This window comes from Nipponia nippon, unplaced genomic scaffold (assembly GCF_047370975.1).
Source record: "Nipponia nippon isolate SJK-2023a ecotype South Korea unplaced genomic scaffold, ASM4737097v1 scaffold_7, whole genome shotgun sequence".
In the NCBI taxonomy this organism is placed as follows: domain Eukaryota; kingdom Metazoa; phylum Chordata; class Aves; order Pelecaniformes; family Threskiornithidae; genus Nipponia; species Nipponia nippon.
This window is the reverse complement of record NW_028262391.1, coordinates 32,516,363-32,538,323: the sequence shown is the minus strand read 5'-3', so window position 1 is coordinate 32,538,323 and position 21,961 is coordinate 32,516,363. Positions and strand designations below refer to the sequence as shown.

The 21,961-nt window shown below is 44.6% G+C and overlaps 1 protein-coding gene and 2 non-coding genes across 5 annotated transcripts in view; all 3 read left to right on the top strand.

Annotated features, from left to right (window-relative positions):
- Positions 1-102: 102 nt before the first annotated feature.
- SF3B3 (splicing factor 3b subunit 3) overlaps positions 103-21,961 on the top strand; it is a 31,134-nt gene continuing 9,275 nt past the window's right edge. For 2 of the 3 annotated variants that reach the window (XM_087740310.1, XM_087740308.1), the window contains exons 1-18: positions 103-246; positions 1,209-1,321; positions 1,748-2,074; positions 3,494-3,520; positions 3,818-3,990; positions 4,288-4,429; positions 5,533-5,645; positions 6,913-7,050; positions 8,108-8,211; positions 9,448-9,613; positions 10,132-10,227; positions 10,754-10,826; positions 16,311-16,462; positions 16,875-17,030; positions 17,464-17,619; positions 18,283-18,426; positions 19,352-19,474; positions 20,931-21,085. In XM_087740310.1, the coding sequence (XP_087596436.1) occupies positions 1,252-1,321; positions 1,748-2,074; positions 3,494-3,520; positions 3,818-3,990; positions 4,288-4,429; positions 5,533-5,645; positions 6,913-7,050; positions 8,108-8,211; positions 9,448-9,613; positions 10,132-10,227; positions 10,754-10,826; positions 16,311-16,462; positions 16,875-17,030; positions 17,464-17,619; positions 18,283-18,426; positions 19,352-19,474; positions 20,931-21,085 (2,315 nt within the window). In that variant the 5' untranslated portion in view covers positions 103-246; positions 1,209-1,251. The remainder of the gene's footprint in view (positions 247-1,208; positions 1,322-1,747; positions 2,075-3,493; positions 3,521-3,817; positions 3,991-4,287; positions 4,430-5,532; positions 5,646-6,912; positions 7,051-8,107; positions 8,212-9,447; positions 9,614-10,131; positions 10,228-10,753; positions 10,827-16,310; positions 16,463-16,874; positions 17,031-17,463; positions 17,620-18,282; positions 18,427-19,351; positions 19,475-20,930; positions 21,086-21,961) is intronic. The other variant, XM_087740309.1, reaches the window with a different exon arrangement.
- LOC148050983 (small nucleolar RNA SNORD111) lies at positions 2,402-2,483 on the top strand. The gene has a single exon (XR_015700834.1). It is a non-coding gene; the product is annotated as a small nucleolar RNA SNORD111 (small nucleolar RNA).
- LOC148050982 (small nucleolar RNA SNORD111) lies at positions 6,305-6,384 on the top strand. The gene has a single exon (XR_015700835.1). It is a non-coding gene; the product is annotated as a small nucleolar RNA SNORD111 (small nucleolar RNA).

The window sequence follows — 21,961 nt, the reverse complement described above, 5'->3', positions numbered from 1 at the left end:
TTTTTTTTTTTTTTTTTCCGGAGGCGCTTGGTAGGGGGAGCGGCTGCCATCGCCCCGTGATCATTCAGGCGCTGCTAAGGGCAGCCTCCCTCGCCACAGGGCGCGCGCGCGCCTGGCCTGGCAGAAAGCCCCTGCGAGGAGGCGCGGGAGGGTAGTACGCAGGCGCGGGGCTCATGGCGGAGCGGGCCGGAGGCGCGCCCGCCTAGGCAGGAGCAGCATCCGCCGCCATCCGCCTTCATCCGCACGGTAAGGGCAGCCCCGCCGCGCCGAGCCCGCCCAGTGGCGGCCCCTCGGCTGGGGGGCCGTGGCATGGGCCGCCATTTTCGCGGGGGGAGCGGCCACAGGCCCGAGCGCCGCGGGCTCCTCGGGGCCTGGGCCTGTGGGGGATGGCCGGGCTGGGCCTTGATCCGTGGCCCGTTCCCGGAGCCTGCGGCCATGCTCCCCGCAGGGCGTGGGGAGCCCGTCCGGGATGTGGGGCGGTGCTGGGCTGCGGGCCCTGGGAGGGCCTCGGCAAAGCTCGGAGCGCCTGAGGGCCGGTTCCCCCGGCCTGCGGCCTGCAGCACCCGTCGGAAGGAGTGCGGCGGCCTGTGCGCAGCTGGGGTTCTCTCCCGCGTTAGCCCCGGGGAAAGGAATCCGCTCTGGTGCTCGCTCCAGGGTGGTGTGGGTAGCTCGGCTCGTGTGAAATGAAGCGGCGAGAGCAGTGAGGTGCAACGGTGTTGCTGACTTCGGTTGGTTTCTGAACAACTAAAACCGTAAGAGGAGTAATTAGCTGGAAGTCCTGGTCAGTCATGCGGCAGTAAGGAGCTCAGCTGATGCTCGGCAGCCTGGTTATCTTTGGGAGAGCCTTTTGCTTCCTGGTATTCATAAATACGAAATAACGTGAGCTGGGTGGCAGTCAGTGCCTCGGGCGACAAAACACTTGGGCAAAAGGGTGATGGTTAGGTAGGGTGTGATAGTATGGAGGGACGGAAGGGGCTTGGAGTCATGACGTGTTATCTAAATTCCTGCTGAAAGACGTTAAGCACTGGTCTTTACCGAGGTGGATGGGCCACCTTTATTTAACCTGGAAAAGGATCATGTGTAATTTTGTATATGTTCAATAAATAAAGTGATATATGCAGACAAACAAGAGGGCAGCGGTTCTCTCTCTGTGCTGTATGGAAGACTTTGCTTTTACAAAGTATATATTTTTGTTCTACTTGTTGCAGATTCAGTGGAGCTACTATAAGGTGAAACGAACGTGTTGCCAGCATGTTTCTCTACAACCTGACATTGCAGCGTGCCACTGGCATTAGCTATGCTATCCATGGCAATTTCTCAGGTAATCGTCCCCTCCCTTAGTGCATCTTGGCTTGAGCTCTCTCGGATAGTAGAGGAAAAAAGGTGTTTGTTCTTTGTTTGGTTTGGTTGCTGGAGCTAGTCTGCTTCAGTATATTATTTTTTCTCTGGTATATTATTGTTTGCTCTTGTGTGTTATCTAAGCTATTGTAACTTGTGGAAAGATCAAGAGAAGTTTGGCTTGATTATGTGTAGATTTAACTTAGTATTTTGTTCACTTTCCTGGTCTGTTAAAAGATGCTCAAACAGTAGTGGCACCCAACGTGGTGAATAAGTTGCTTTGAATTCTTCTGTAGTAATCATAAAACTCTTTGGCATTTAGTAGTTGTGAAGTTTTATTTTCTTTCTTATGGTGCTTCTTGAAATTGCATGTTGTTGCTGACTCTTCTTCATGTTTTGGGTTCTTCAGGAACCAAACAACAAGAAATTGTTGTTTCCCGGGGCAAGATCCTGGAGTTACTCCGCCCCGATCCCAACACAGGGAAGGTTCACACCCTGCTGACTGTGGAAGTGTTCGGAGTCATTCGCTCCCTCATGGCCTTTAGGCTGACAGGTGGGACCAAAGACTATATCGTCGTGGGAAGCGATTCAGGGCGCATTGTTATTCTGGAGTACCAGCCCTCAAAGAATGTGTTTGAGAAGATTCATCAGGAAACCTTTGGCAAGAGTGGATGTCGCAGAATTGTTCCAGGCCAGTATTTGGCTGTAGACCCAAAGGGCCGTGCCGTCATGATCAGTAAGTCAGTCTGTCGGCTTGTTTTCTCCTTATTTTTTTTCTCCTGTCTCGGGGATATTTGTTTTGGAGTGAGTTTCTGCCAGGTATAATTGGAAGTATTTCTTCTCAGGCAGTTTGTTAGGCTATGAGACATGTCAAGGAGAATGCAGGCATTCAGAATAGTTCCTTGACACTGATGGAATTGCACAAATTAATTCTAACAGTGGGCCAAAACAATTTGGAAAGAGGCCAGCGTGCTTAGTGGTGCGCAGAGCCCTGAAGCGTGATATCTGGGAGAGAAGTTGGGATTGCAAGTGTCGGCGCTACAGCGTGCTCAGTCAGCTCCCATAGCCTGAAATGATGTTATGAATTCATGTCTCTTCTCTGAGATGTACTGTGGAGACAGCTAGATGCATTTCTGATCGGGCTTCGCAGGTAGAAAGACACTTGGATAATTTTTTTATAAGATTTACCATGAGGTGTCTTAGTTACTTGGGACATGAACTTTCTCGGTTTGCCGTAGCCAGCTTTGTGCGATGCTTTCTTGCATGCTGAGAGCGGGGACTTGCAATGATGGTGGTTTGACAGTGCCCCTTTGTCGTGGTTTAACCCCAGCTGGCAGCTAAGCCCCACGCAGCTGCTCGCTTACTCCCCCCCCGGTGGGATGGGAGAGAGATTCAGAAGAGTAAAAGTGAGAAAACTTGTGGGTTGAGGTAAAGATGTTTTGATAGGTAAAGCAAAAGCCGTGCACGCAAGCAAAGGAAAACAAGGAATTGATTCACTCCTTCCCATCAGCAGGCAGGTGTTCAGCCGTCTCCAGGAAAGCAGGGCTCTGTCATGTGTAACAGTTACTTGGGAAGACAAACGCCATCACTCCAAATGTCCCCCCCTTCCTTCTTCTTCCCTCAGCTTATATACTGGGCATGATGTCATGTGGTATGGCATAGCCCTTTGGCCAGTCTGGGTCAGCCGTCCTGGCTGTGCTCCCTCCCAGCCTCTTGTGCACCTGGCAGAGCATGGGAAGCTGAGAAGTCCCTGACTAGTGTAAGCACTACTTAGCAACAGCTAAAACATCAGTGTGTTATCAGCATTATTCTCATCCTAAATCCAAAACACAGCACTATATCAGCTACTAAGAAGAAAATTAACTCTATGCGTTCTGAAAGCAGGACACTCTTTATATTGGGAATACAATAAATGATATTGTCTCCTTTCTAACAAGTCTTGTTTTCGTGGGTGAGAAAGTAGCACAGTCACAGTTGTGCCATTCACATTGATAGTTAAGGGTGATAAGTGTTTGTTATGTTGGGGATGCTGTGTATCAGGCAAGAATACATTTTTTTAGTTAAAATATTTTTGAGGAAAGGTCTCTGCCAAATTGCTTTAAATGATGGAACATCTGGCTGTTTTTTTTTTTAATTTGTTTTTGCTTCCCTGCAGTCTGTCACCTCTCCTGTGGTGGAATGAGTGAGTAGAGCTGCCTGTAGCCGTTGTAGATTCAATGTTGGGCTGGATGGATGTAGCCTGAAGGGTCAGTCTTTGGCTTTAAAGAGCTGGAGTTGTCATTTGTGCTTGCGGCCTGAAACATTAAACATGAGACATTCGAAGTGAAATGGCGGCACAGAGATAAATACCAGTGGTGAACCTCAGCGGAAGTAACACTGACATGCTCTTGCAAAGTCTTACATTGATGCTGGACTGCAGGTGTGATCAGATTTGATCACAGGGTGATGTGCTTCAGGTGCTGTTGTCCTTTTCTTGCAGGTGCGATTGAAAAGCAGAAGCTGGTGTATATCTTGAACAGAGATGCTGCTGCTCGTCTCACCATTTCCTCCCCACTGGAAGCCCACAAGGCCAATACCTTGGTCTACCATGTGGTGGGAGTCGATGTGGGATTTGAAAACCCAATGTTTGCTTGTCTGGAAATGGATTACGAGGTGAGAAGAACTTGATCTCCCTTTGCTGTCTTTTGAGCTTTGTTGTTCCTCTTCTGTTCTTAATCTGTCTGTGGAGGTGGGGAATGTTGGCTGCTTCTGTCTTGGTAGTTCTTAAATTCTTGCTGTTCAAGTACAAAAGTGTGTATTTTCTTCCTCTGAACTTTATGTGCATCTTCCAGCAAGTCTTCTTTTGGACTTTCATTCTGATGTCATTCAAAGCTGTTTCCTGATGCATCATCATTGTTCTCCCCCTTTAATACCTTTCTTGAAAGACACCCTCACATGTTCTGTTTTTAGGAAGCAGACAATGATCCCACAGGCGAAGCAGCAGCCAACACACAACAGACATTGACATTTTATGAACTGGACTTGGGTTTGAACCACGTTGTTAGGAAATACAGTGAGCCCTTGGAAGAGCACGGCAACTTCCTTATAACAGGTACTGCCCACCTGGCCACAAATTAATTTTCCTGTGGATCTACTTGATTCCCATTCCCCAGGGAAACAGAATCAATACGCTTTACGTCTTAGGAGTTGTTTTGATGGTAGTCTGAGCCATTAGTGTAAATTAATTGACTTTGGAGTCAGGTGGTGAGTGGTGGTTCACACATGGAAATATGCCAGAATTCATAGAAAGAGCTGCGGTTTGGAGGTGCTCCTCATGTCTCTTCTTCTAGATGTATTCTGGGTATTGTCTGGATTCCGAAGCTGGGATATTAACTGAAATTAGCTGGTAGCAGATGCAAGAGCATATACTTTAGGTAATGCATAGGTGCTGTTGTACACTCTTGCACGGGATTCCAGCAGCTAATATGCATTCAAAAGGCAGTAGATGAATCCATGGGCTAAAAGCCCACTTGCAGGAATTGGATGCAAAGCTAACCTAACACCTTTGACCTGGGAAACCGCCGAAACGCTGCAGATTCTTCTCCAAGCCCAAAGGAAGCTAAGCTAGGAGAGCATCCTTGTACGCTTGCCCTGCTGTTGCATCTTCATAGGCAGCTGGCAGACAGCCAATATTGGGCTGGATCTGACCGCTACTACTATTTTGATTATATCTTTTGTTATGCTGGGATTTCAGTAGAAGCATTTTAAAAAACATAATCTAAAAATGAAAGGTATGTCAGAAAACCATCTGGAAGATTTTTTTTTTTTTTTTTTTTTTTTGATGGCAAGCAAACATGCGAGTAACCCAAGGGTTGTGTTTAACTGACAAGTTGCTAGTGTGGTATTTTGGGCATGTCATGGCTTTCTAGACAAGAATAAGCCATCAAGGATAAAACATAAGCAGTTTGTCTGAAGCTGCATCCTTCCTTTTTTTCCTTCCTGGCCCCCCAGTTCCATTTGCCCTGTTCTTACACCGATCTGGGAAGCTGTACTCAGTGTTTTGTCTTTCCCTTCAATATGAGTGGATTCATATATGCAGGGTGATACAGAGCAATGGAAACTATGTTGCTTTGAAGAAAACCAAAATAAATGTTCTGCTGGGAGGCAGATCTGTGATAAGGACTTTTCTCATAATGTTTCTTTTTTGTTTTTCAGTTCCTGGTGGTTCTGATGGACCTAGTGGGGTGCTGATCTGTTCTGAAAACTATATTACTTATAAAAACTTCGGTGACCAGCCTGACATCAGATGCCCAATTCCCAGGAGACGGGTGAGAATTTTGGGATTCCTGCCCTTTTTTTTTTTTTTTTTTAAGATTATCTTTGTCAGTGCTGAGTGAATGCTTGTCCAGAGGAGGGCCATAAAAATGATCAGAGGGATGGAACACCTCTGCTATGAGGAAAGGCTGAAAGAGCTGGGGCTGTTCAGGCTGGAGAAGAGAAGGCTGCAGGGAAACCTTATTGCAACCTTTCAGTACTTAAAGGGGGCTTATAAGAAAGATGGGGACAGACTTTCTGGCAGGGCCAGTAGCGATAGGACAAGGGGTAATGGTTTGAAACTAAAAGAGGGTAGATTCAGACTAGATATAAGGAAGAAATTCTTTACGATGAGGGTGGTGAAACACTGGAACGGGTTTCCCAGAGAGGTGGTAGACGCCCCATCCTTGGAAACATTGAAGGACAGGCTGGATGGGGCTCTGAGCAACCTGATCTAGTTGTAGATGTCCCTGCCAATTGTAGGGGGGTTGGACTAGATGACCTTTAAAGGTGCCTTCCATCCCAAAGCATTCTGTGATTCTATGATATTTGCCTTTCAAGGTTAAAGGCATAAGGGAGGTTTTAAAGTAAGAAAAAAGGAGTTAAAAGTGTGTTGGCTTATCGTCTGCCTTCCTGACTGCATGCTACCTGTGAGGGAAGATGGGGGTGGGCATAGCCTGAAGTGATGAGCTTGGTTCATGTCTCTTCTCTGAGATTTATGCTGGAGATACTCCAAAGACTCTGATCAGGCACCACAGTGGCAGTGCTGTCAACGTAAGATAGGATTACTTGAGATGTTGAGTCATGGTTGCTGTCGTGTACGCAGGTGAATTTGACAGCTGCTCTGTTGCATCTAAGGCTGCTTCCTCCTCCTTTGGTATTGCAAATCGCTGTGTGCTTTGACAGTGCTTTGAACACCTGCCAAGGTTCAGGTGCTCAAAACCAGCTGTGTGTGGGTTGCAAAACCAGCTGTGTGTGGGTTGCAGCCCTTGCCTCTGTGTTTGGCTTTGATGTGCGAGAGAGTTGTCTGGGGAGGAGGGCAAAAGAGATAGGAAGGGGGCATGCTTAGGCACAATGTCTTAAAAATTTATTTCCTTCTGTGGCAGAGATGTACTAAGGGTAACTATGGGTGTAACGGAGGGGATGTGCTTCATGTTAAAAGCCTCCTCACATACTGTCAGCTCTTAAGACACCTGTGAAATGGAAATACTTCAGTCAGTGAAATCGCATCTGCACTTGCCAGGTAATTCCACCAATGACCTCCACTTTCTTTCTTGACAGAATGACTTGGATGACCCAGAGAGAGGTATGATTTTTGTCTGCTCTGCTACACATAAGACCAAGTCCATGTTCTTCTTCCTGGCCCAGACAGAGCAGGGAGACATCTTCAAAATTACTCTGGAGACTGATGAAGACATGGTAAGCATCACGTGAAGAACAACAAAAGCATTCCTTGAGAAGAGCCCTTATGATTTTCTAAAGTGATAAATACGTAATATTGTGGGTTTAGCTGTGTAATGGCACGTGGTTTACGTGATTTGTAATGCAGTTATACCCGCAGTTTTAACTGGTGTTTACTCATGTAGAGACACAGCGCAAGGTTTGCAAAATCCCGAGAGAATTATGCTGCAGGGTCACTTGGGCATATTTAAAATGTTCTGCAGGCAGTCCTTTCTTCAAAAGCTGTATTTGAAGTGTGGTCCATGAACCTGCTAGAGGGTATTCCAGAAACTAATTCTGGGGAACTTCGTTTCTCTTGATCACAGTAGGTGCTGTCTATTTCATCTCTTAATTGAATATTTACATGCTGCAATCAGTCTTTTTGCAAATTGAGGTAGCTAGCTCGTTACACCTCTTCCATGAGTTGAAATAACAGGCTTGAAGTGGCTTGCTGCTGCTTGTCCTAGTATTTTGCAATGAAAAGATCTCAGTGAGTTGCAGTGAGTCAGTTGGGGTTTTTGAGTAAATGTTGAATGTTAGTTCCTTTTTCATCTACGCATGTCCAGCTTGGTACAAGGAATGATTGTATAGCATCTTTAAGTCTCAAGATTGCTCTTGGATGTTTCACCAGGAGCTATTGTGACCATATCAAATATAGAAATTTGCTCAGGACAGTTAATTGTTCACATATCGGGGAATGGCTGGTGTTCAGTGAAGCAAATTTCTTCTTTTTTCTAGACAGCTTGCTATTTTTGCAGCTCTTTTTTTCCAAACTGGCTCAGTGTTACCAAAACCAGAAAGTCTTAGAAGAAAACAGGCCGCCTGACTTGTGTGTTCAAAATAGTCTGCTGGATTTATAACCTGCTCTCCCAAACTACTGATGTGGTTGTGCCTGGCCTGCTCACTTGCTTCCTTTCTTTGGAGAGGATAGCTAGGCAGCCTTTTTTTTTTTTTTTTTTTTTTTTTTTTTTAATTAAATCACACATGTACAGCTCTAGTACTGTGCTAGCACAGTCACGTCTTCCTCTGCTTTCAGGTAACAGAGATTCGACTGAAGTACTTTGACACTGTTCCTGTTGCTGCTGCCATGTGTGTGCTGAAAACGGGGTTTCTCTTCGTGGCATCTGAATTTGGAAACCAGTGAGTAAACAATTTTATGTCAGCATTTTTCCCCTGAAACAGACTGTTTCTGTTCAGGACTGCAAACTGACCCTTGAACTTACTGAACATACAAAGACAACACCTCTGTTTTAACAGGTAAATTAATGCTTTGTTCGCATGGCTTGAGCAGAACAATTGGTTTAGACTATGACTGAATGGGGGAATTTTCTTGTTGTTTGAACCCTGATTAAATATTATCGTGCAGAGAACAAAAGATTACATGCTGTTGCAGTAGAATTTGGAAGAATTGAGCACTTGCAGTTCATATAGGGTCTATTATATATCCAGATGAATTATCTTTTAATTAGTTTGATAATTTTCATTGAACTTTTGTGTGTTAAGGCCCACTCAGAAGTAGATAGGGTTTGTTAACTGTGATCCTTTCCTTAATAGATGTGTACTTGAGGGCTTTCTCAATTCATGTTTGGCATTCTAGAATATTCTAAAGACTCAGAGAAGACTGCACACCTTTGAAGATGGCTTAACAGTGTCTAAGTGGGGGATTCACAGGAATGGAGATTTACACTTTTTTTTTCTGACTACATCTGCAGTCAGCCACCTGAGGGAGCTTCAGCCAGTTTACTAGAGTGAATCTGAATTGGATTCTGTAAACCAAGCTCTTGAGGAAGCCATATTCATTTGAGCTTTATTAAAACCAGGAAGTAAATCAATCTGTCTTTCTGGTTTTATATTCTTTCCTCTGAAGTTTAACTTGATTGTTGTGATATTTAGGCTCATAGAATGGAATAGGGAATGTGGTTAGAAATAGTGAGGTGAGAGTATTCCAATAAAGTGGATAACTGCGGAGTTGCAGCCTTAGCCATTGGCCTTGCTCCTGGCCTCAGCTGTCAGTTGGTGCTTTGGCTCTAACACAAGAATATCTGAAAGGCTCAAGGGTAAACAGAGAAAACACTGAAACTCTGGGATACCTTGCTGGTGACAGCTACAAACGAGAAGGTTTGGAGGAGGGAGGTTGTGGTGGATTTTTTTGTTTGTGGGTTTTTTTGTTTGGGTTGTTTTTGGTTTTTTTCCAGGCCTCTGGTTGTCTTTAAACATTTTGTCACCAAGAAGACAATCCTTAAGGCTGAATTCGAATAGCTGTATAATGTAGGGAAGGATTTCTCTCCTCCCTGCTGCTTGAGTATCTGGCAAAGCCTTACCTAGAGAAGGCTGCATGAGCTTTGCACTGAACATGCTCTTGCTTTCTGTCTCAAGTTACCTATACCAGATAGCTCACCTGGGTGACGATGATGAGGAGCCAGAGTTCTCTTCCGCCATGCCTCTTGAGGAAGGAGATACATTCTTTTTTCAGCCACGACCTCTCAAGAACCTGGTGCTGGTGGATGAGTTGGACAGTTTGTCTCCTATTCTGTGTTGTCAGGTACGTTGCCATCAGCAAGCTCCTATTCACCACATAAGTAAGTCTTTCTTATTTACAGAGGAATTGATCATAGATGCATGATTTTTTGTTTGCTTTTCTGTGGAGTATTTGTGTGTAAGCAGAGTCACCAAAGCTACATGATCCTAGGTTTCCAGAAATACTGTTGTATACTAAATGCCGATAGAAGAGAAAGTCTGCTGAATTCTCAGACAGCTGCCTAAGACCGGTACCTGGCCTGGCAGCCTTTGATTTCTGTGGTGACAAATATGTATCTGGACCCAGGGTGTCAGCCAGCAGTCCTGTGCTGCTCCTCTGTTGACCATCAGACCAGTTCTCTGCTCTGCAGTGAGTTTGGTTAAAATTTGACATTATTTCAGGGCAGCAGATGGTACACCCTATGGCATCTTCACTGTTTTCAGTGTCAGGAAAAAAAACATTCTTAAAACAGCTACATACGCCACACTACTGCTTTATTTTCTCTTCCTGTGGATATTGTTTGACACTATTTCTCCATGCAGATAGCTGATCTGGCCAATGAAGACACACCCCAGTTGTATGTGGCTTGTGGTCGGGGGCCCCGGTCGTCTCTGAGGGTTCTAAGACATGGACTTGAGGTAAGACTTCCAGCACTTCAGAAGAACAGCTTGAGAGGCAAGGACACTGGGAGAAAATCCTTGAAATAAGGGTGCTGAAATGAAGGGATTCTCCTTTTGATGTAGTCTGGAGAGCAACTTTCTCTAGGCTGGCTTCTTGGAAATAGAAGGGTTGTGCTGTTTGCTCTTACAGTCTCAAAGGCTTTTTCTTCAGTTGACTTCAACCACCTGCATTTTGTCTCTTATAATATTTGAGTGTATTGAGCTGGAACATTCCCGCTGTGTCTGCCAGCTGCTGATCTCTTTGCTGGGGGCGGGTGGCCTCGTTTTAACGCTGATCGTCCAGAGCTCTAATGTTGCCATATCGTTGCTGCATGTGTTCTACCCTGTAGCACATCTGGCACGGGGAGAGAGCATCAGAACAGGGAATTCATTAGCTTTCCTGCCCAGTTGTGGGAAAGCTTAAAAATTGCTGGTGGTTTGATGACGTACTGTAGTAAGTCTCAACATCTGTTTGCAAAAGAACCTTGTTCCTGTTTACTCCTAGGTATCTGAAATGGCTGTCTCGGAGCTGCCTGGTAACCCCAATGCTGTATGGACCGTGAGGAGACATGTTGAAGGTATGCAGTACTTTCCTAAAATGCAGGGAGGTGATGATGTTTTTTGATGTGTTTTGTTTGCTGTGTTTTTTCTCGTTTTGCTGTCCAAGGAAATAGGAAAGGTGCTGCATGATGGTTGTGTGCCATCCTCAAAAGTTATGTTTTGAATCAGCAACCACCTGTTTGTACTTAGAAGCCACCCTCTGGTCCCCTAGAGTTGTCACGTTTCCCTTTGACAAAGAAGCACCTGACTGCAGCTGCATCCATCACACGATATGCTGCATCAGCTGTACATTTGCAGCCTGAAGCTGCTGAACTTCTTATCCTTTCCCACTTCCCATAAGTTCTTGCTCCAAAATCAGCAGGCAATGATTATGCTTTTTGTTGGGAGCATACTCGCTATTCTTTATATGCGTGTTGACAGCTCCAGTAATCAGCTCTTTGTGAGAAAGTGGAATACAAATTATGGAACAAAGAAGATAAATCGGCAACAGTGTCTGTATTTTATTACTTCCCTCTATGCGTATCTGCAAAGAAAACAGTCTATTTGGGCTAGGACATGCTCCCTATTGAAAAACCCAGCAGAGTATAGAACACTGCTGATTCCAGGAAGATCAAGATTTGAAATTGGCAGAATATACTGGACTGTGGGTTTGGTTTGGTGTTTTTGTTTGTTTTTTTTTTCCTGATCTGAAATAATGTGTTTGCCTTATTAAAGTACAAAAGGAAATGCCCTTCCCTTGAGGGCAAGAACCGAGTTCCTCAGAAGCACTGAAAAAGCCTGAAATGAATCTGTTCTGGGTACTGACAGTCTCAGTGATTATTTCCAAGGCAGTGCTTTGTATAAATCTTGCAAAGACTTCCTGTAGGTTTATGCACTGGATATAGAAATGCCAATTGTTGCAGTGGAGACCTTAGCCTGCTCTGGTGATATGGTATCTTGTTTTTAAGTAATCATAGAGTAGCGTGTCTTCTGGGGAGCCAGTAACCCTGTGGGAATTTCAGACCTTGCTGTGAGATTTACCTTGCCCTCTGAGACCTGTCGTCAATTCCTGTGCTCATGTTCTGAGACTCCTGTACTGCCTAAGCAGCATGGAAGCAACTTTGAGCATGAAGTGCCTTCGTGTTCCCCAGAAATAAAAGGGTCAGAAGGAAAGTATTTCCACAGTTCATAGCAAAAATGTGCTTTTCTTAAAAGAGGCATTCCAGTTTGTTAGAGACAAACCTTTGCGCCTGCCTTCTGGAAAAGCAGTTGGTAACATTTGCTCCCTCTGAGAGATGGAGGCTTCTGACATTACCTTACAGTTTTAAAACCTTTTCTCTTGGGGTTCCAGAGGATGACTGACTTAATCAGGAGATGGAGGACCATTGCTAACCTACATGAAACAGACCAGTCTCACTGCCTCTTTTTTCCTCCTTCCAAATTCTCCAGGTTCCAGCATGAGGATCTTCTCGATGATTTCAGAAAGTCTGGAATCTGTAGCTGTTGTGAACCATGCGACTTCTTGAATACAGTTAAAAGCTATGTGAAACTGATCCCCAAGTTACAACTCTCTGAATTCAGAAACAGTTTTAGTGGGTTTTAATCAGAAAGACTGCAGAACCTTTTCAAACATGTATCTGATCTTGAAACTGCCCAAGTGCTGGTTTTTGAGTGTTCAGTTTGCAGTGTTGGGCTGCCTGGCTCTGCCTCGACGCCACAGCGTGCGCGTGCTGCAAGGCCTCTGTAAGACATGTACAGGTTTGCAGCCTTCAAAGCAATTACTAACCTTGGCTGGTACGTGGTGATACACACTACCAATACCAAGCCTCTTTTTTTCTTCCACAGGTGGCTGGTGGTGGAGGTGCTGATCACCACAGGTGTGTACCTACTGCTAGGGGCTACTGTACCATCCCACAGGTTAACCACAGAGAATCCCAAAATCATGGGGCAACTTTTATGCTAAGCTTTTCAGTAAATCAATTCTAGAAGCTGTTGTGTAGCTGGAGATTGTTGCCTTTGTAGTTCAGTCGCTGAGGAGTAGAAAGAACTCCCATTCCATCTTACAGTCTTTGAGGAACAAAATCATTGACTGTGTCTCTGCAGGATGGTCCATTCTCACTAAAATCAGAGGTGTGCGTTTCAGGGGCGTTTTCAGCTGCCTTCTAGACTGAGGGTTGGCTCCCAGCTGCTTTGTACAGACCTCCAAGAGAAAATGATTGAGTGTGCTTGAAGCACTTGTAGGTATTGCTGGCATGGGAATGCCCTGTGGTTATGGGATGCGTCTGCCCATCAGACAGAAGTGGATGGGATTTGGACCAAACCTTCTGTTGCGGTTAAATATCGAGGTCTGGGGAGCTAGATGGCTGTGTGCTTTGCTGTGGAGATAGACGTGAGCTGAGAGCTAACGGTCTTCATTCCCTACCTGGCACTCTTGTGTGAAAAGCAATGTGCAATGAGTCACAGCTGCGGAGTCTCCATGCAGTAGTAAACAGAAGCCCAGGAAAATGTGCTGTCATCCCATCAGTATCGTTTAAGTGAGAATAATCCTGAATTTTGTCACTGCTCATGTGTGTGTTCACCGAACTCTTCGGAGCTAGTGGTGACTACATTTGTATCGGTGCAAATTCAGATGTTGCGGAGCGTCAGAAAACTGTATCAGGCGTGGACTGGCATATAGGAATGGAATTCTCATGGACTAACTCAGACCGAATCCATGACAAATAACGAAAAGGACAGTAGTGTCGAGTTCGTGAACTGAAATGTGATGTTTTCATAACTGGTGGTGACGTGTGCAGGAAGCTGCAGAAAACTTGTAATGAAGGCACAGGAGAGTGAGTCCAGCTGTGGTTCTTCAGAGTCATTAAAATGTCTCTATTACTTGCTGAAAGGAGCTAACGGGAGCACTTAGCACAGTAATAAGCATCTCTAAAGTCTTGTGTCTGCGTACAAAATAATGTCTTATCTGTTCAAAACTCCGGGCAGCCTGATATTATGCTTGGGATTGTGCAGAGCTAAGTAGGTACCTTTTCATACTAAAATCTATAGACCTCTTCTTTTTCTAACTGAGAATGCTTCTCAGTGTGCCCCAGGGATTTAGTCCTCTTAATTTCAACTAGGCTGCTATATTTTCTAAACCAAGATTGTATTGTTTGAATCTAGATGAATGCGTCTTATTCACTGGCTTCATTCTGGTAAATCAAACCCTTTATTTCAGAAGCTCCAGCAGAGAGGCATTAAGCAACACTACTGGACTTCAAGCAAAAATGCACTTGTCACTATTATTGACACAGACCTAAAGGCACGCTCTAATATAACTGTAAGCCAGTGAAAAGAAAGAGCTAAAAAAGTATTAAGAGGTAGGAATGAGTTTTCGTTTAGAGTAGGACTAAAGGAATCTGTTTCACTTTCAAATGGGAGTTCTTTGTCCTGCTCCAAATCACATGGTTAAGCCTCCAGCTGGGACACAGTGGTTTATCATGAGAATGACATCCCCCAGGGAGGAAGGCAGCAGCTCTCAAGAAGTTTGGAAAGCAACGATGGTCTTTGAAATGGAATTTTTAGAACATCCTGTCTACAGGATATTTATGAATTAAATGCTTAGCCTGGGAACTGCTAGAATCTCCGTTTAAAGCAATCGAGGAATTCTTGTAGACTTCTGGTGTTTAAAAATTCATGCAAGTTTGTAGGAGAAGCTGCTATTTAGTGTAGAAAATAACCAGCATGTAACGGCGTATGTCTTACCGAACTCTTACCATCTGCTGTTAACGTTAGAGAAATTCTCCTGTTCAGCCAAGTGTTTAAATAGTTGGCGTTACTGATCGGTTTCTGTGTGCAGGTTCAGTTCTTGTTTTTTCACTTCCTCAAGTGGATCTGCTCCTGTTTGTGGGGTTCGGGAGCATGTTGGAGGTTATAGGCTGTGACCACATAATAGAGTAGTAATGGAGTTTATGCCACAGACCAGTGTTCAAATTGCTTTAATTATACAAAGCTTTTCAGTTTGGTCAGAGCTGTGGTCTGTATGCCAGATGTTGGAGAGAAGGATGTTTTTTTTTCACTTGCATATTTTCAGCTGTATGTAAGAACTTTTGTTATAAACGTGACACAGCAGGTTTGGCAATACCTCCCTCTGAACAGGGTGGATAAGAAAAGGATCAGTTCCCGAAGCATTTGTTTCAGTTAACCCCGTTCAGTTTCTTTAAGCTGCTGCGTGGTATTTGCTGGCATCCTGTATTCATCCCAGCGAGAATTCTCTATTTTCTTTTTCTACTTGGAGAGTCATTAGCCACTTCTCCATGTCTCTCACGTTTGCAAATTATGGAGAAACTCCACTCAAGGGCCAAAACTGTGACAGCTTTCTTAGACCCTCACCTCTGCTAATTGTCTTGTGCTGTGGTCTGTAAGTTTGAGCTTTGGGTTGAGTTGGGTTAAAATGGGGAATTTTTTCTTTTTCTTAAAAAGCACTTGCATGACAACAGCAGCAGAAGTGGAGTTGCGTCTCTGAGGCAATCTTATTTCTCCAAGGAGGCTCCTGGCTCCATTTCCCAACAGACTTCATTGTTTCTGTTGCTTTTGTTATTCTGTTTTAATGAGACTCTCTTCTGCCCCTCTTTAATGCCTACGACTTTCTGCAGAATGAAAATGGACAGCAGTAAAGTGGGGCATTCCTTTTAACCCAGTCCTACTACCCTTGTTTCCCACAAAGCTTCCCTATTTCCAAATGAGCTTTTAAGACTGTTTTGATTAGTGTAGCTCTTCTACATCCTAGCTACTGGACTCTCCCAAGCTGTCCCCTTTGGGAGAAGCCAGTACTGGAGATAATAGTTGCAATACTATCACTTATTCCAGTAGAAGTAAAGGTCAGTGTTTGTTTTGTTTTAAAAACGTAATTGTTTCTCATCTCAGGAGACTGTACGGGTGGCTAGTTGAGCTTCTGGCTGAGGGTAGAGCAGGCTAACCCTGAGGTCCTCTGCTGCAATGCACCCCGATGCAATGCACGCTTGACCAATGCACCTCTGCAGCCCTTTATTATGTGGACACTAGATAGAGATGTGATCCTGCAGCCTCCTGTTTGCAGCATCCATGGTGTGGTTTCTGCAGATGGGTTCCATGTGTTCGGGTTATTGGAGTAGAGCATTTGTTTTGACTTCATCTTGTGTTAAATCTGGATTCAGCTCCTTGTGTAGAGGTGGAGCAAGTGTCTTAAAGGCTTCTAGACCTTGTGCTGTCTTTGAAAAAAGGAGGCAGGAGTCTTGCTTGCCAGAATCCAGAGTATCGTGAATTGACTCTGTATCTGGATCATCATTTGATCCTTGGCTCCGTCTTGCATTGTTTGGAGTCTAGCCGTGGCTGGCTTTTGGGCAGTGTGTCCTAGAATGAACTTGCACAATACTGCTAGCAGATGTAATTATCACAGGAGTTCTGCTGAAAAGTAACTACTAGACATCTGTCAGTCTGCTAATTTTGCTGGGAAGCCTTGCATTTATTTAATCAGCACCCCTTTTTTCCCTGTCTCCCCTGACCAGATGAATTTGATGCCTATATCATTGTGTCCTTCGTAAATGCCACACTGGTGCTGTCTATCGGAGAGACTGTAGAAGAAGTGACTGACTCTGGATTCCTGGGCACTACACCCACCTTGTCCTGCTCTCTTCTTGGTGATGATGCTTTGGTACAGGTAATGGAAAGCTGCTTCTGACATGTCTGCTTATGTCTGCCACTCTCTGCTTGCTCCACGGCTGTGGTTTCTACAGTAGTGCAATATATATCATGTCTAAAGTTGTGGATTAGCAGAGAATGATGCTTGTTCAGCCTTCCCCTTTTTATGTCCTGCTAAGTGAAACTGGACCAGCTGAAGATGGTCCTAATCTCCTTCAGTGTGTGCTCAGTAGTTCCTTGCTGTGGTTCAAAGATGCAGTGCTTCCAGCTGGCGAGTGGCTTCGTGCTAGTTCAGCCTGTTGCATAGCTAGTAGATCACTGCTGCCAGGAGCGTTGCTTGCCTTTGGCTTTTTCTGTGTCAGAATCACCAGTGAGATGGGAGTTGTGAAGGGATGGTAAATACAGAATTAATATGACCTTTTTTCCTTCAGGTTTATCCAGATGGGATCCGGCACATCCGAGCAGATAAGAGGGTAAACGAATGGAAGACACCAGGGAAGAAAACAATTGTAAAATGTGCTGTGAACCAGAGACAAGTAGTGATAGCACTGACTGGAGGAGAACTGGTTTACTTTGAGATGGACCCGGTATGTGTGTTAATGTTGTGAATGAGTTTGGATGAGCAAGGCAGAGTATGGGGCATGCCAGAAATTGATCCTTGATCAGACCTGCAGCAAAGGATTCTGTAGTGAAGTGTCCTTTTAGAACGGATAGATTAGAGCCCTGCATATCTGGGCTGTGTCTGTCTGAGATGATTTAATGGCTAATTAAAGTCTCTGAAGCTCATAACTGAGGCTGGAAATTGTGTACTTACCCTACTCCTATTCTGGTTCTTGAAACTGTAGCTGAAATAAGGCTGTAAAGAAATGGTTAAAAAAAAAAACAAACAAAACACACAACCCAAATCACTGTCTTTTAAAAAAAAAAAAAAAAAGTGAGGGGGGGAGGTGTGAAGGGATGTTTCGGTGCTGATTTGTCCTGTTGGCTAGTTAATAAGTCTGTTGTGTTTTTCTTGCTCAGTCAGGTCAGCTGAATGAGTACACGGAGAGAAAGGAGATGTCGGCCGATGTAGTTTGCATGAGTCTGGCCAATGTTCCCCCTGGGGAGCAGCGCTCCCGGTTCCTTGCTGTTGGGCTGGTGGACAACACTGTCAGAATTATTTCCCTTGACCCTTCGGTGAGTAGCTGTTCTGTTTCTGCCTCTTCCCTTGGCTTGAAATGTTCAGAAGGGTACTCCAGAGGTGGGCTGTGTCTGTCCAAGCTGTCTTTCCGTACTCAGGTGGATGACCAGGAGCTTGCATGGCTTCTCTCCACTGGTTGGGAGGAAGCTAACCTGTAACCTTGATCCTAACCTGTAACAGATTCCCTTGTTTTATATAGGTTCACCCATGCCTGGAGGTTCAGCTAATGAGATATGAAAGCATTTTCTTCTTCCCCCTGCCCCATCTCACTGTTTATATCTGTACTAACAGTAGACTCATTCTGCAGGCAGGTCAGCAGCAAACCAGCACTATCATTCCTGCAACAGATGAGTTTTCAAAGGATGACTGAAGTAACATAAACTTTGCTCAGGTCTCTCCTTGCTAAATAACTGCAAACCGTGCGAGAACAGTTTGGAAGGATCGTTTATCTTTTCCAAACCGCAGGGCTGCTACCACTCCTGCTTGCCAAAATCCCCAGAGCCAGCATCTATTGTGACTTTTTTCTTTTTTTCTGTGCTGAATACTTCTTTATGGAGATTTAAAAGGACATCTTTAAGCTCCTTAGATGGAGCTTGAATCCTCTCTTGCAATGCCAAGCCTTGCTGACTGGTGTGGTACCTCTTTTCTGCCTCCCACAGGATTGCTTACAGCCGCTGAGTATGCAGGCCCTTCCTGCACAGCCCGAGTCGCTGTGCATTGTGGAGATGGGTGGCACAGAGAAGCAGGACGAGCTGGGGGAGAGGGGCTCCATTGGCTTTCTGTACCTGAACATTGGACTGCAGGTGAGAGGTGCCTGCCTGCTTCTGACAGGCATTTCTTGGTGAGCCTTCACTTGAAAGGTGGATTGCTAAAACAGCCTTGTCATCATGCAGTGCAACAACACAAAGCCTGACTGTTCCCTCTTTGTTACAACATGCTTAACAACTGTGACTGGGGAATTCACTGTGTGACTTAGTAGAGGTGCAAGTTTCTCTATACATTCCTAGGCTTGAGACTAGTCAAAAGACAGCGTGTTGTCCAAGACTTCCTGTAGGACAAATTGTGCTTTTCCCCTTCCAGAAAGAGGGCGCATGCTAAAAAAAAATTCTGGGTAAAATGTTAGGCAGTTCTTTAGAAAGTGCCTGTAGGCCAGAGTATCAAAGAAGTAACTGCCCACAACCACAGGCTCTGCTCTAATAACTCTGCTGTTGCACAGCTTTTTGTTGCATCCAGTACTGACTCTGTGATCTTTGACCAAAAAATGTTGTTTTGACAATTCAACATGTGGTAAAAATAACCAGAGCTGACTAGGTTCTTTTGCGTGCCTCGAGTTTGATGTCAGAATGCAAGCTCTTTTTAAACAGCATGAGTTTTTGGGTAAATGCTTTGTACCAAGAGGGATTAGGATCTGGAATCAGCCCTTGGGTTTTTCATGGCTTATGTAATGTACCAAACTTCTTGGTCTGTTTTTTGGCTTTTTTTGTTTGTTTGTGGGGGAAGGTTGGTTGGTTTGTTTGTTTTACAGTAATTCCTTTCTGCCCTGCAGGAGTGTGCAGGAGCTATGCTTTTTTTTATTAAGAGCCAATTTAGATACAGTGTGGTTGTAGAAGGCAGTTGTAAACAAGCACCTAATTCTTCAGAAATTGCCTCTCTGTTTCAAATAATGGCTCTAGCTAGTTATTTCTTATCTGTAATGTTGATCTAACTTTTTGGTTTGCTAATGTCAAGAACGGTGTGCTGCTGCGAACTGTCCTGGATCCTGTTACTGGCGATCTTTCTGATACCAGGACCAGATATCTTGGCTCACGGCCTGTGAAACTCTTCCGAGTCCGAATGCAAGGCCAAGAGGCGGTAAGTGAGGCGAGCTCTCAGAGGGGTGCAGATCCAGTCCCCAGGTGCAGCATTCCGGTTTTCCATATCGGTGGATAGGGTGGGGAAGCATCCTTGCAGCACAGCAGGACCCTCTGGGTAAGGGTGGGAAGTAGAATGACTTCATTATGGAGCTGCCTGGCTCGCAGCTTGCTCTTTCACAAACAGTCTTGTTCTTGTTGGTATTCCCCTTACTTCTTACGAAGTAATGTGTGGTGCTGCCCTGCGTTCTTTGAACTAGGACTCATCTGACCCATAGGCTGTTTGCAGTGTATGCAGAAAACTCTGAGCAGATTCTTGGGCTTAGAGTCACTGAAAAACCTCGTCTTGCCTGCCTCTGTGCACAGAGACAGAAAGAGCCCCGTGCAGAAATCTTACCACTTGACCGCTTGATGCGGTGGGTGGTTGTCTCCTGTGCATGTTGAGGATGGCTCAGCCGGGGGCTGGACGGCTGCCATGCATGGTTCAAGGAAAATATTTGCAGGGTTTGGCATAGAGGGAAGAATGTGTTTCATCAGAAGTGCCATTTCCAGGCCTTCTGATGTGGCACTGGGGAGATCAGCCACCCCCTGCTTGACTCATTTTTGGATAACACCTTCGGAGTTGAGAAATATTGCTGGTCAGCGTAGGGGGCTGGATCTGGGAATCTGAGCTCTGCTTTATGGTACACTGGGTGAATCTCTTCAACTTGCTTCTGCCAGCTGTAACATGGAGATGGGGTGCTTTGCAGCTCTAGCAGAGAATGCTTACAGAATAGTTGAGTGCTTTTCTACTTTGAGACCAGTCTTGGTTCCTTGTCTCACGATATGGGGAGAAAAAACATACTGCTTATGGCCAGTCAGTGATGGGCTTGGAGGAGCCTGTCAGTGTTTCAATGTAATTCCAGTTTTTGTTGCTCAGGCAGAAAGTAAGGTTGCACTGAAATGGATTTAGCCAAATGTATAAAGCTGAAGAGTTTAGAAGTCCATTTGCTTCCTTTGTTTCCCTTATTTTGATTGAAAATAGGCTACTGACTATTTTAAGTAAATTTCACTTCGAGTGCTACAGCATTTAGATTGTGACAAAGCAGGAAATATTTATTTTAAAAGGCCTGTTCCCTTTAGAACAGCCTATTGTTAAAAAAAAAAAAAGAGATATGAAAGTATTTGCTGATCTTGGCTTTTACAGACAACAGGTTTTATTACACCTCAGTTTGAGTGTTCATTGTCTTGATAGTGGTTGAAAGTTCCTTTTCCTGCCATACGCAATTTCTAGATAAAAGTGTCTCTTGAAAGCAAGCAGTATCTCTGAAGGTATGCTGTGAGCTGGGTGGAGTCCACCCACAAGAATGCAGTAGTTCTAGTGGGTAAGAGTCCAGCACTGTCCATCCATTCATATTGCAAGGAGTGAGCTTGCCTCCATCCCCACACCTAATAAATTTGTTGTCTGTCTTTCCTAGGTGCTGGCTATGTCAAGCCGTTCCTGGCTCAGTTATTCCTATCAGTCACGCTTCCACCTGACTCCCCTGTCTTATGAGACACTGGAGTTTGCATCTGGTTTTGCTTCCGAGCAGTGCCCAGAGGGCATTGTAGCCATCTCCACAAACACATTGAGGTAAGAACTGATGGAGGGAAAATGAATACTTCTGGGCCAGGATGCCAGGCAGAGGGAGGGGTGGTGAATTCTCACTAGACATTCAAAAAGAAAGAGCTAAAGTGTCTAACCTTAAGATTTAAGGGGTTTTTGAGGTTATTTGATTATGGATAATGATTTGATAGAAACACTTGGATGGATTTCAGAAAACAAGTACAATACAAGGATAGTTATGCTGTCAAAAAGAAATAGGGTGCACTTCTCTGATTTGTGTTTTCCAACTTTTTAAATAACAAATGTAATTCAAGTTATCCTTAAATTCTCTGATCCTTAGAGAGGAGGGAAGCTTTTAATAAATGTGAACCTGTTGTGTATTAGGATCTTGTGGTTTGTGATCTGAATTGGCTACTTTGCAGAAAATAAGGCACGTGATTGAAGAAACCAGAGGCATGACAGGGGTGTATTTGTTGCCTTTTTAAAGTTCAGCTTAAATATTAAAAAGATAAATGAAAATAATAGGGGAACACAAATTCAGGAGCTCTGCTTTATGCACTTGAACAGACGCTTTTTTCATATCTGTCCTCACTGAAATATTACAGCATTCACTGCTTTTAAAGGAGTCATTCTTTCTGGAGAGACTTGTGGTTTTCAGTCACCAAATGCCAGAAGAACTGGCATTTCAGCTGGCAAGTCGCAGGAAGAAAGACTTGGCATTGCATTTTTCATACTCTTTTAACTAAAGTGCCTCTGAGGAGCATTTGATTATGTGTCAAAGTCTGTGTCGCGTTTAGGTTCAGATGATGTGTTCCCCAAATGTGCGCTTTCCCTCTTCCCTGTGCTCTTTGTTCCTCTCGCGATAGACTTGCTTCAGCACCGCAGAAGCCTGTCCAAAGGGGA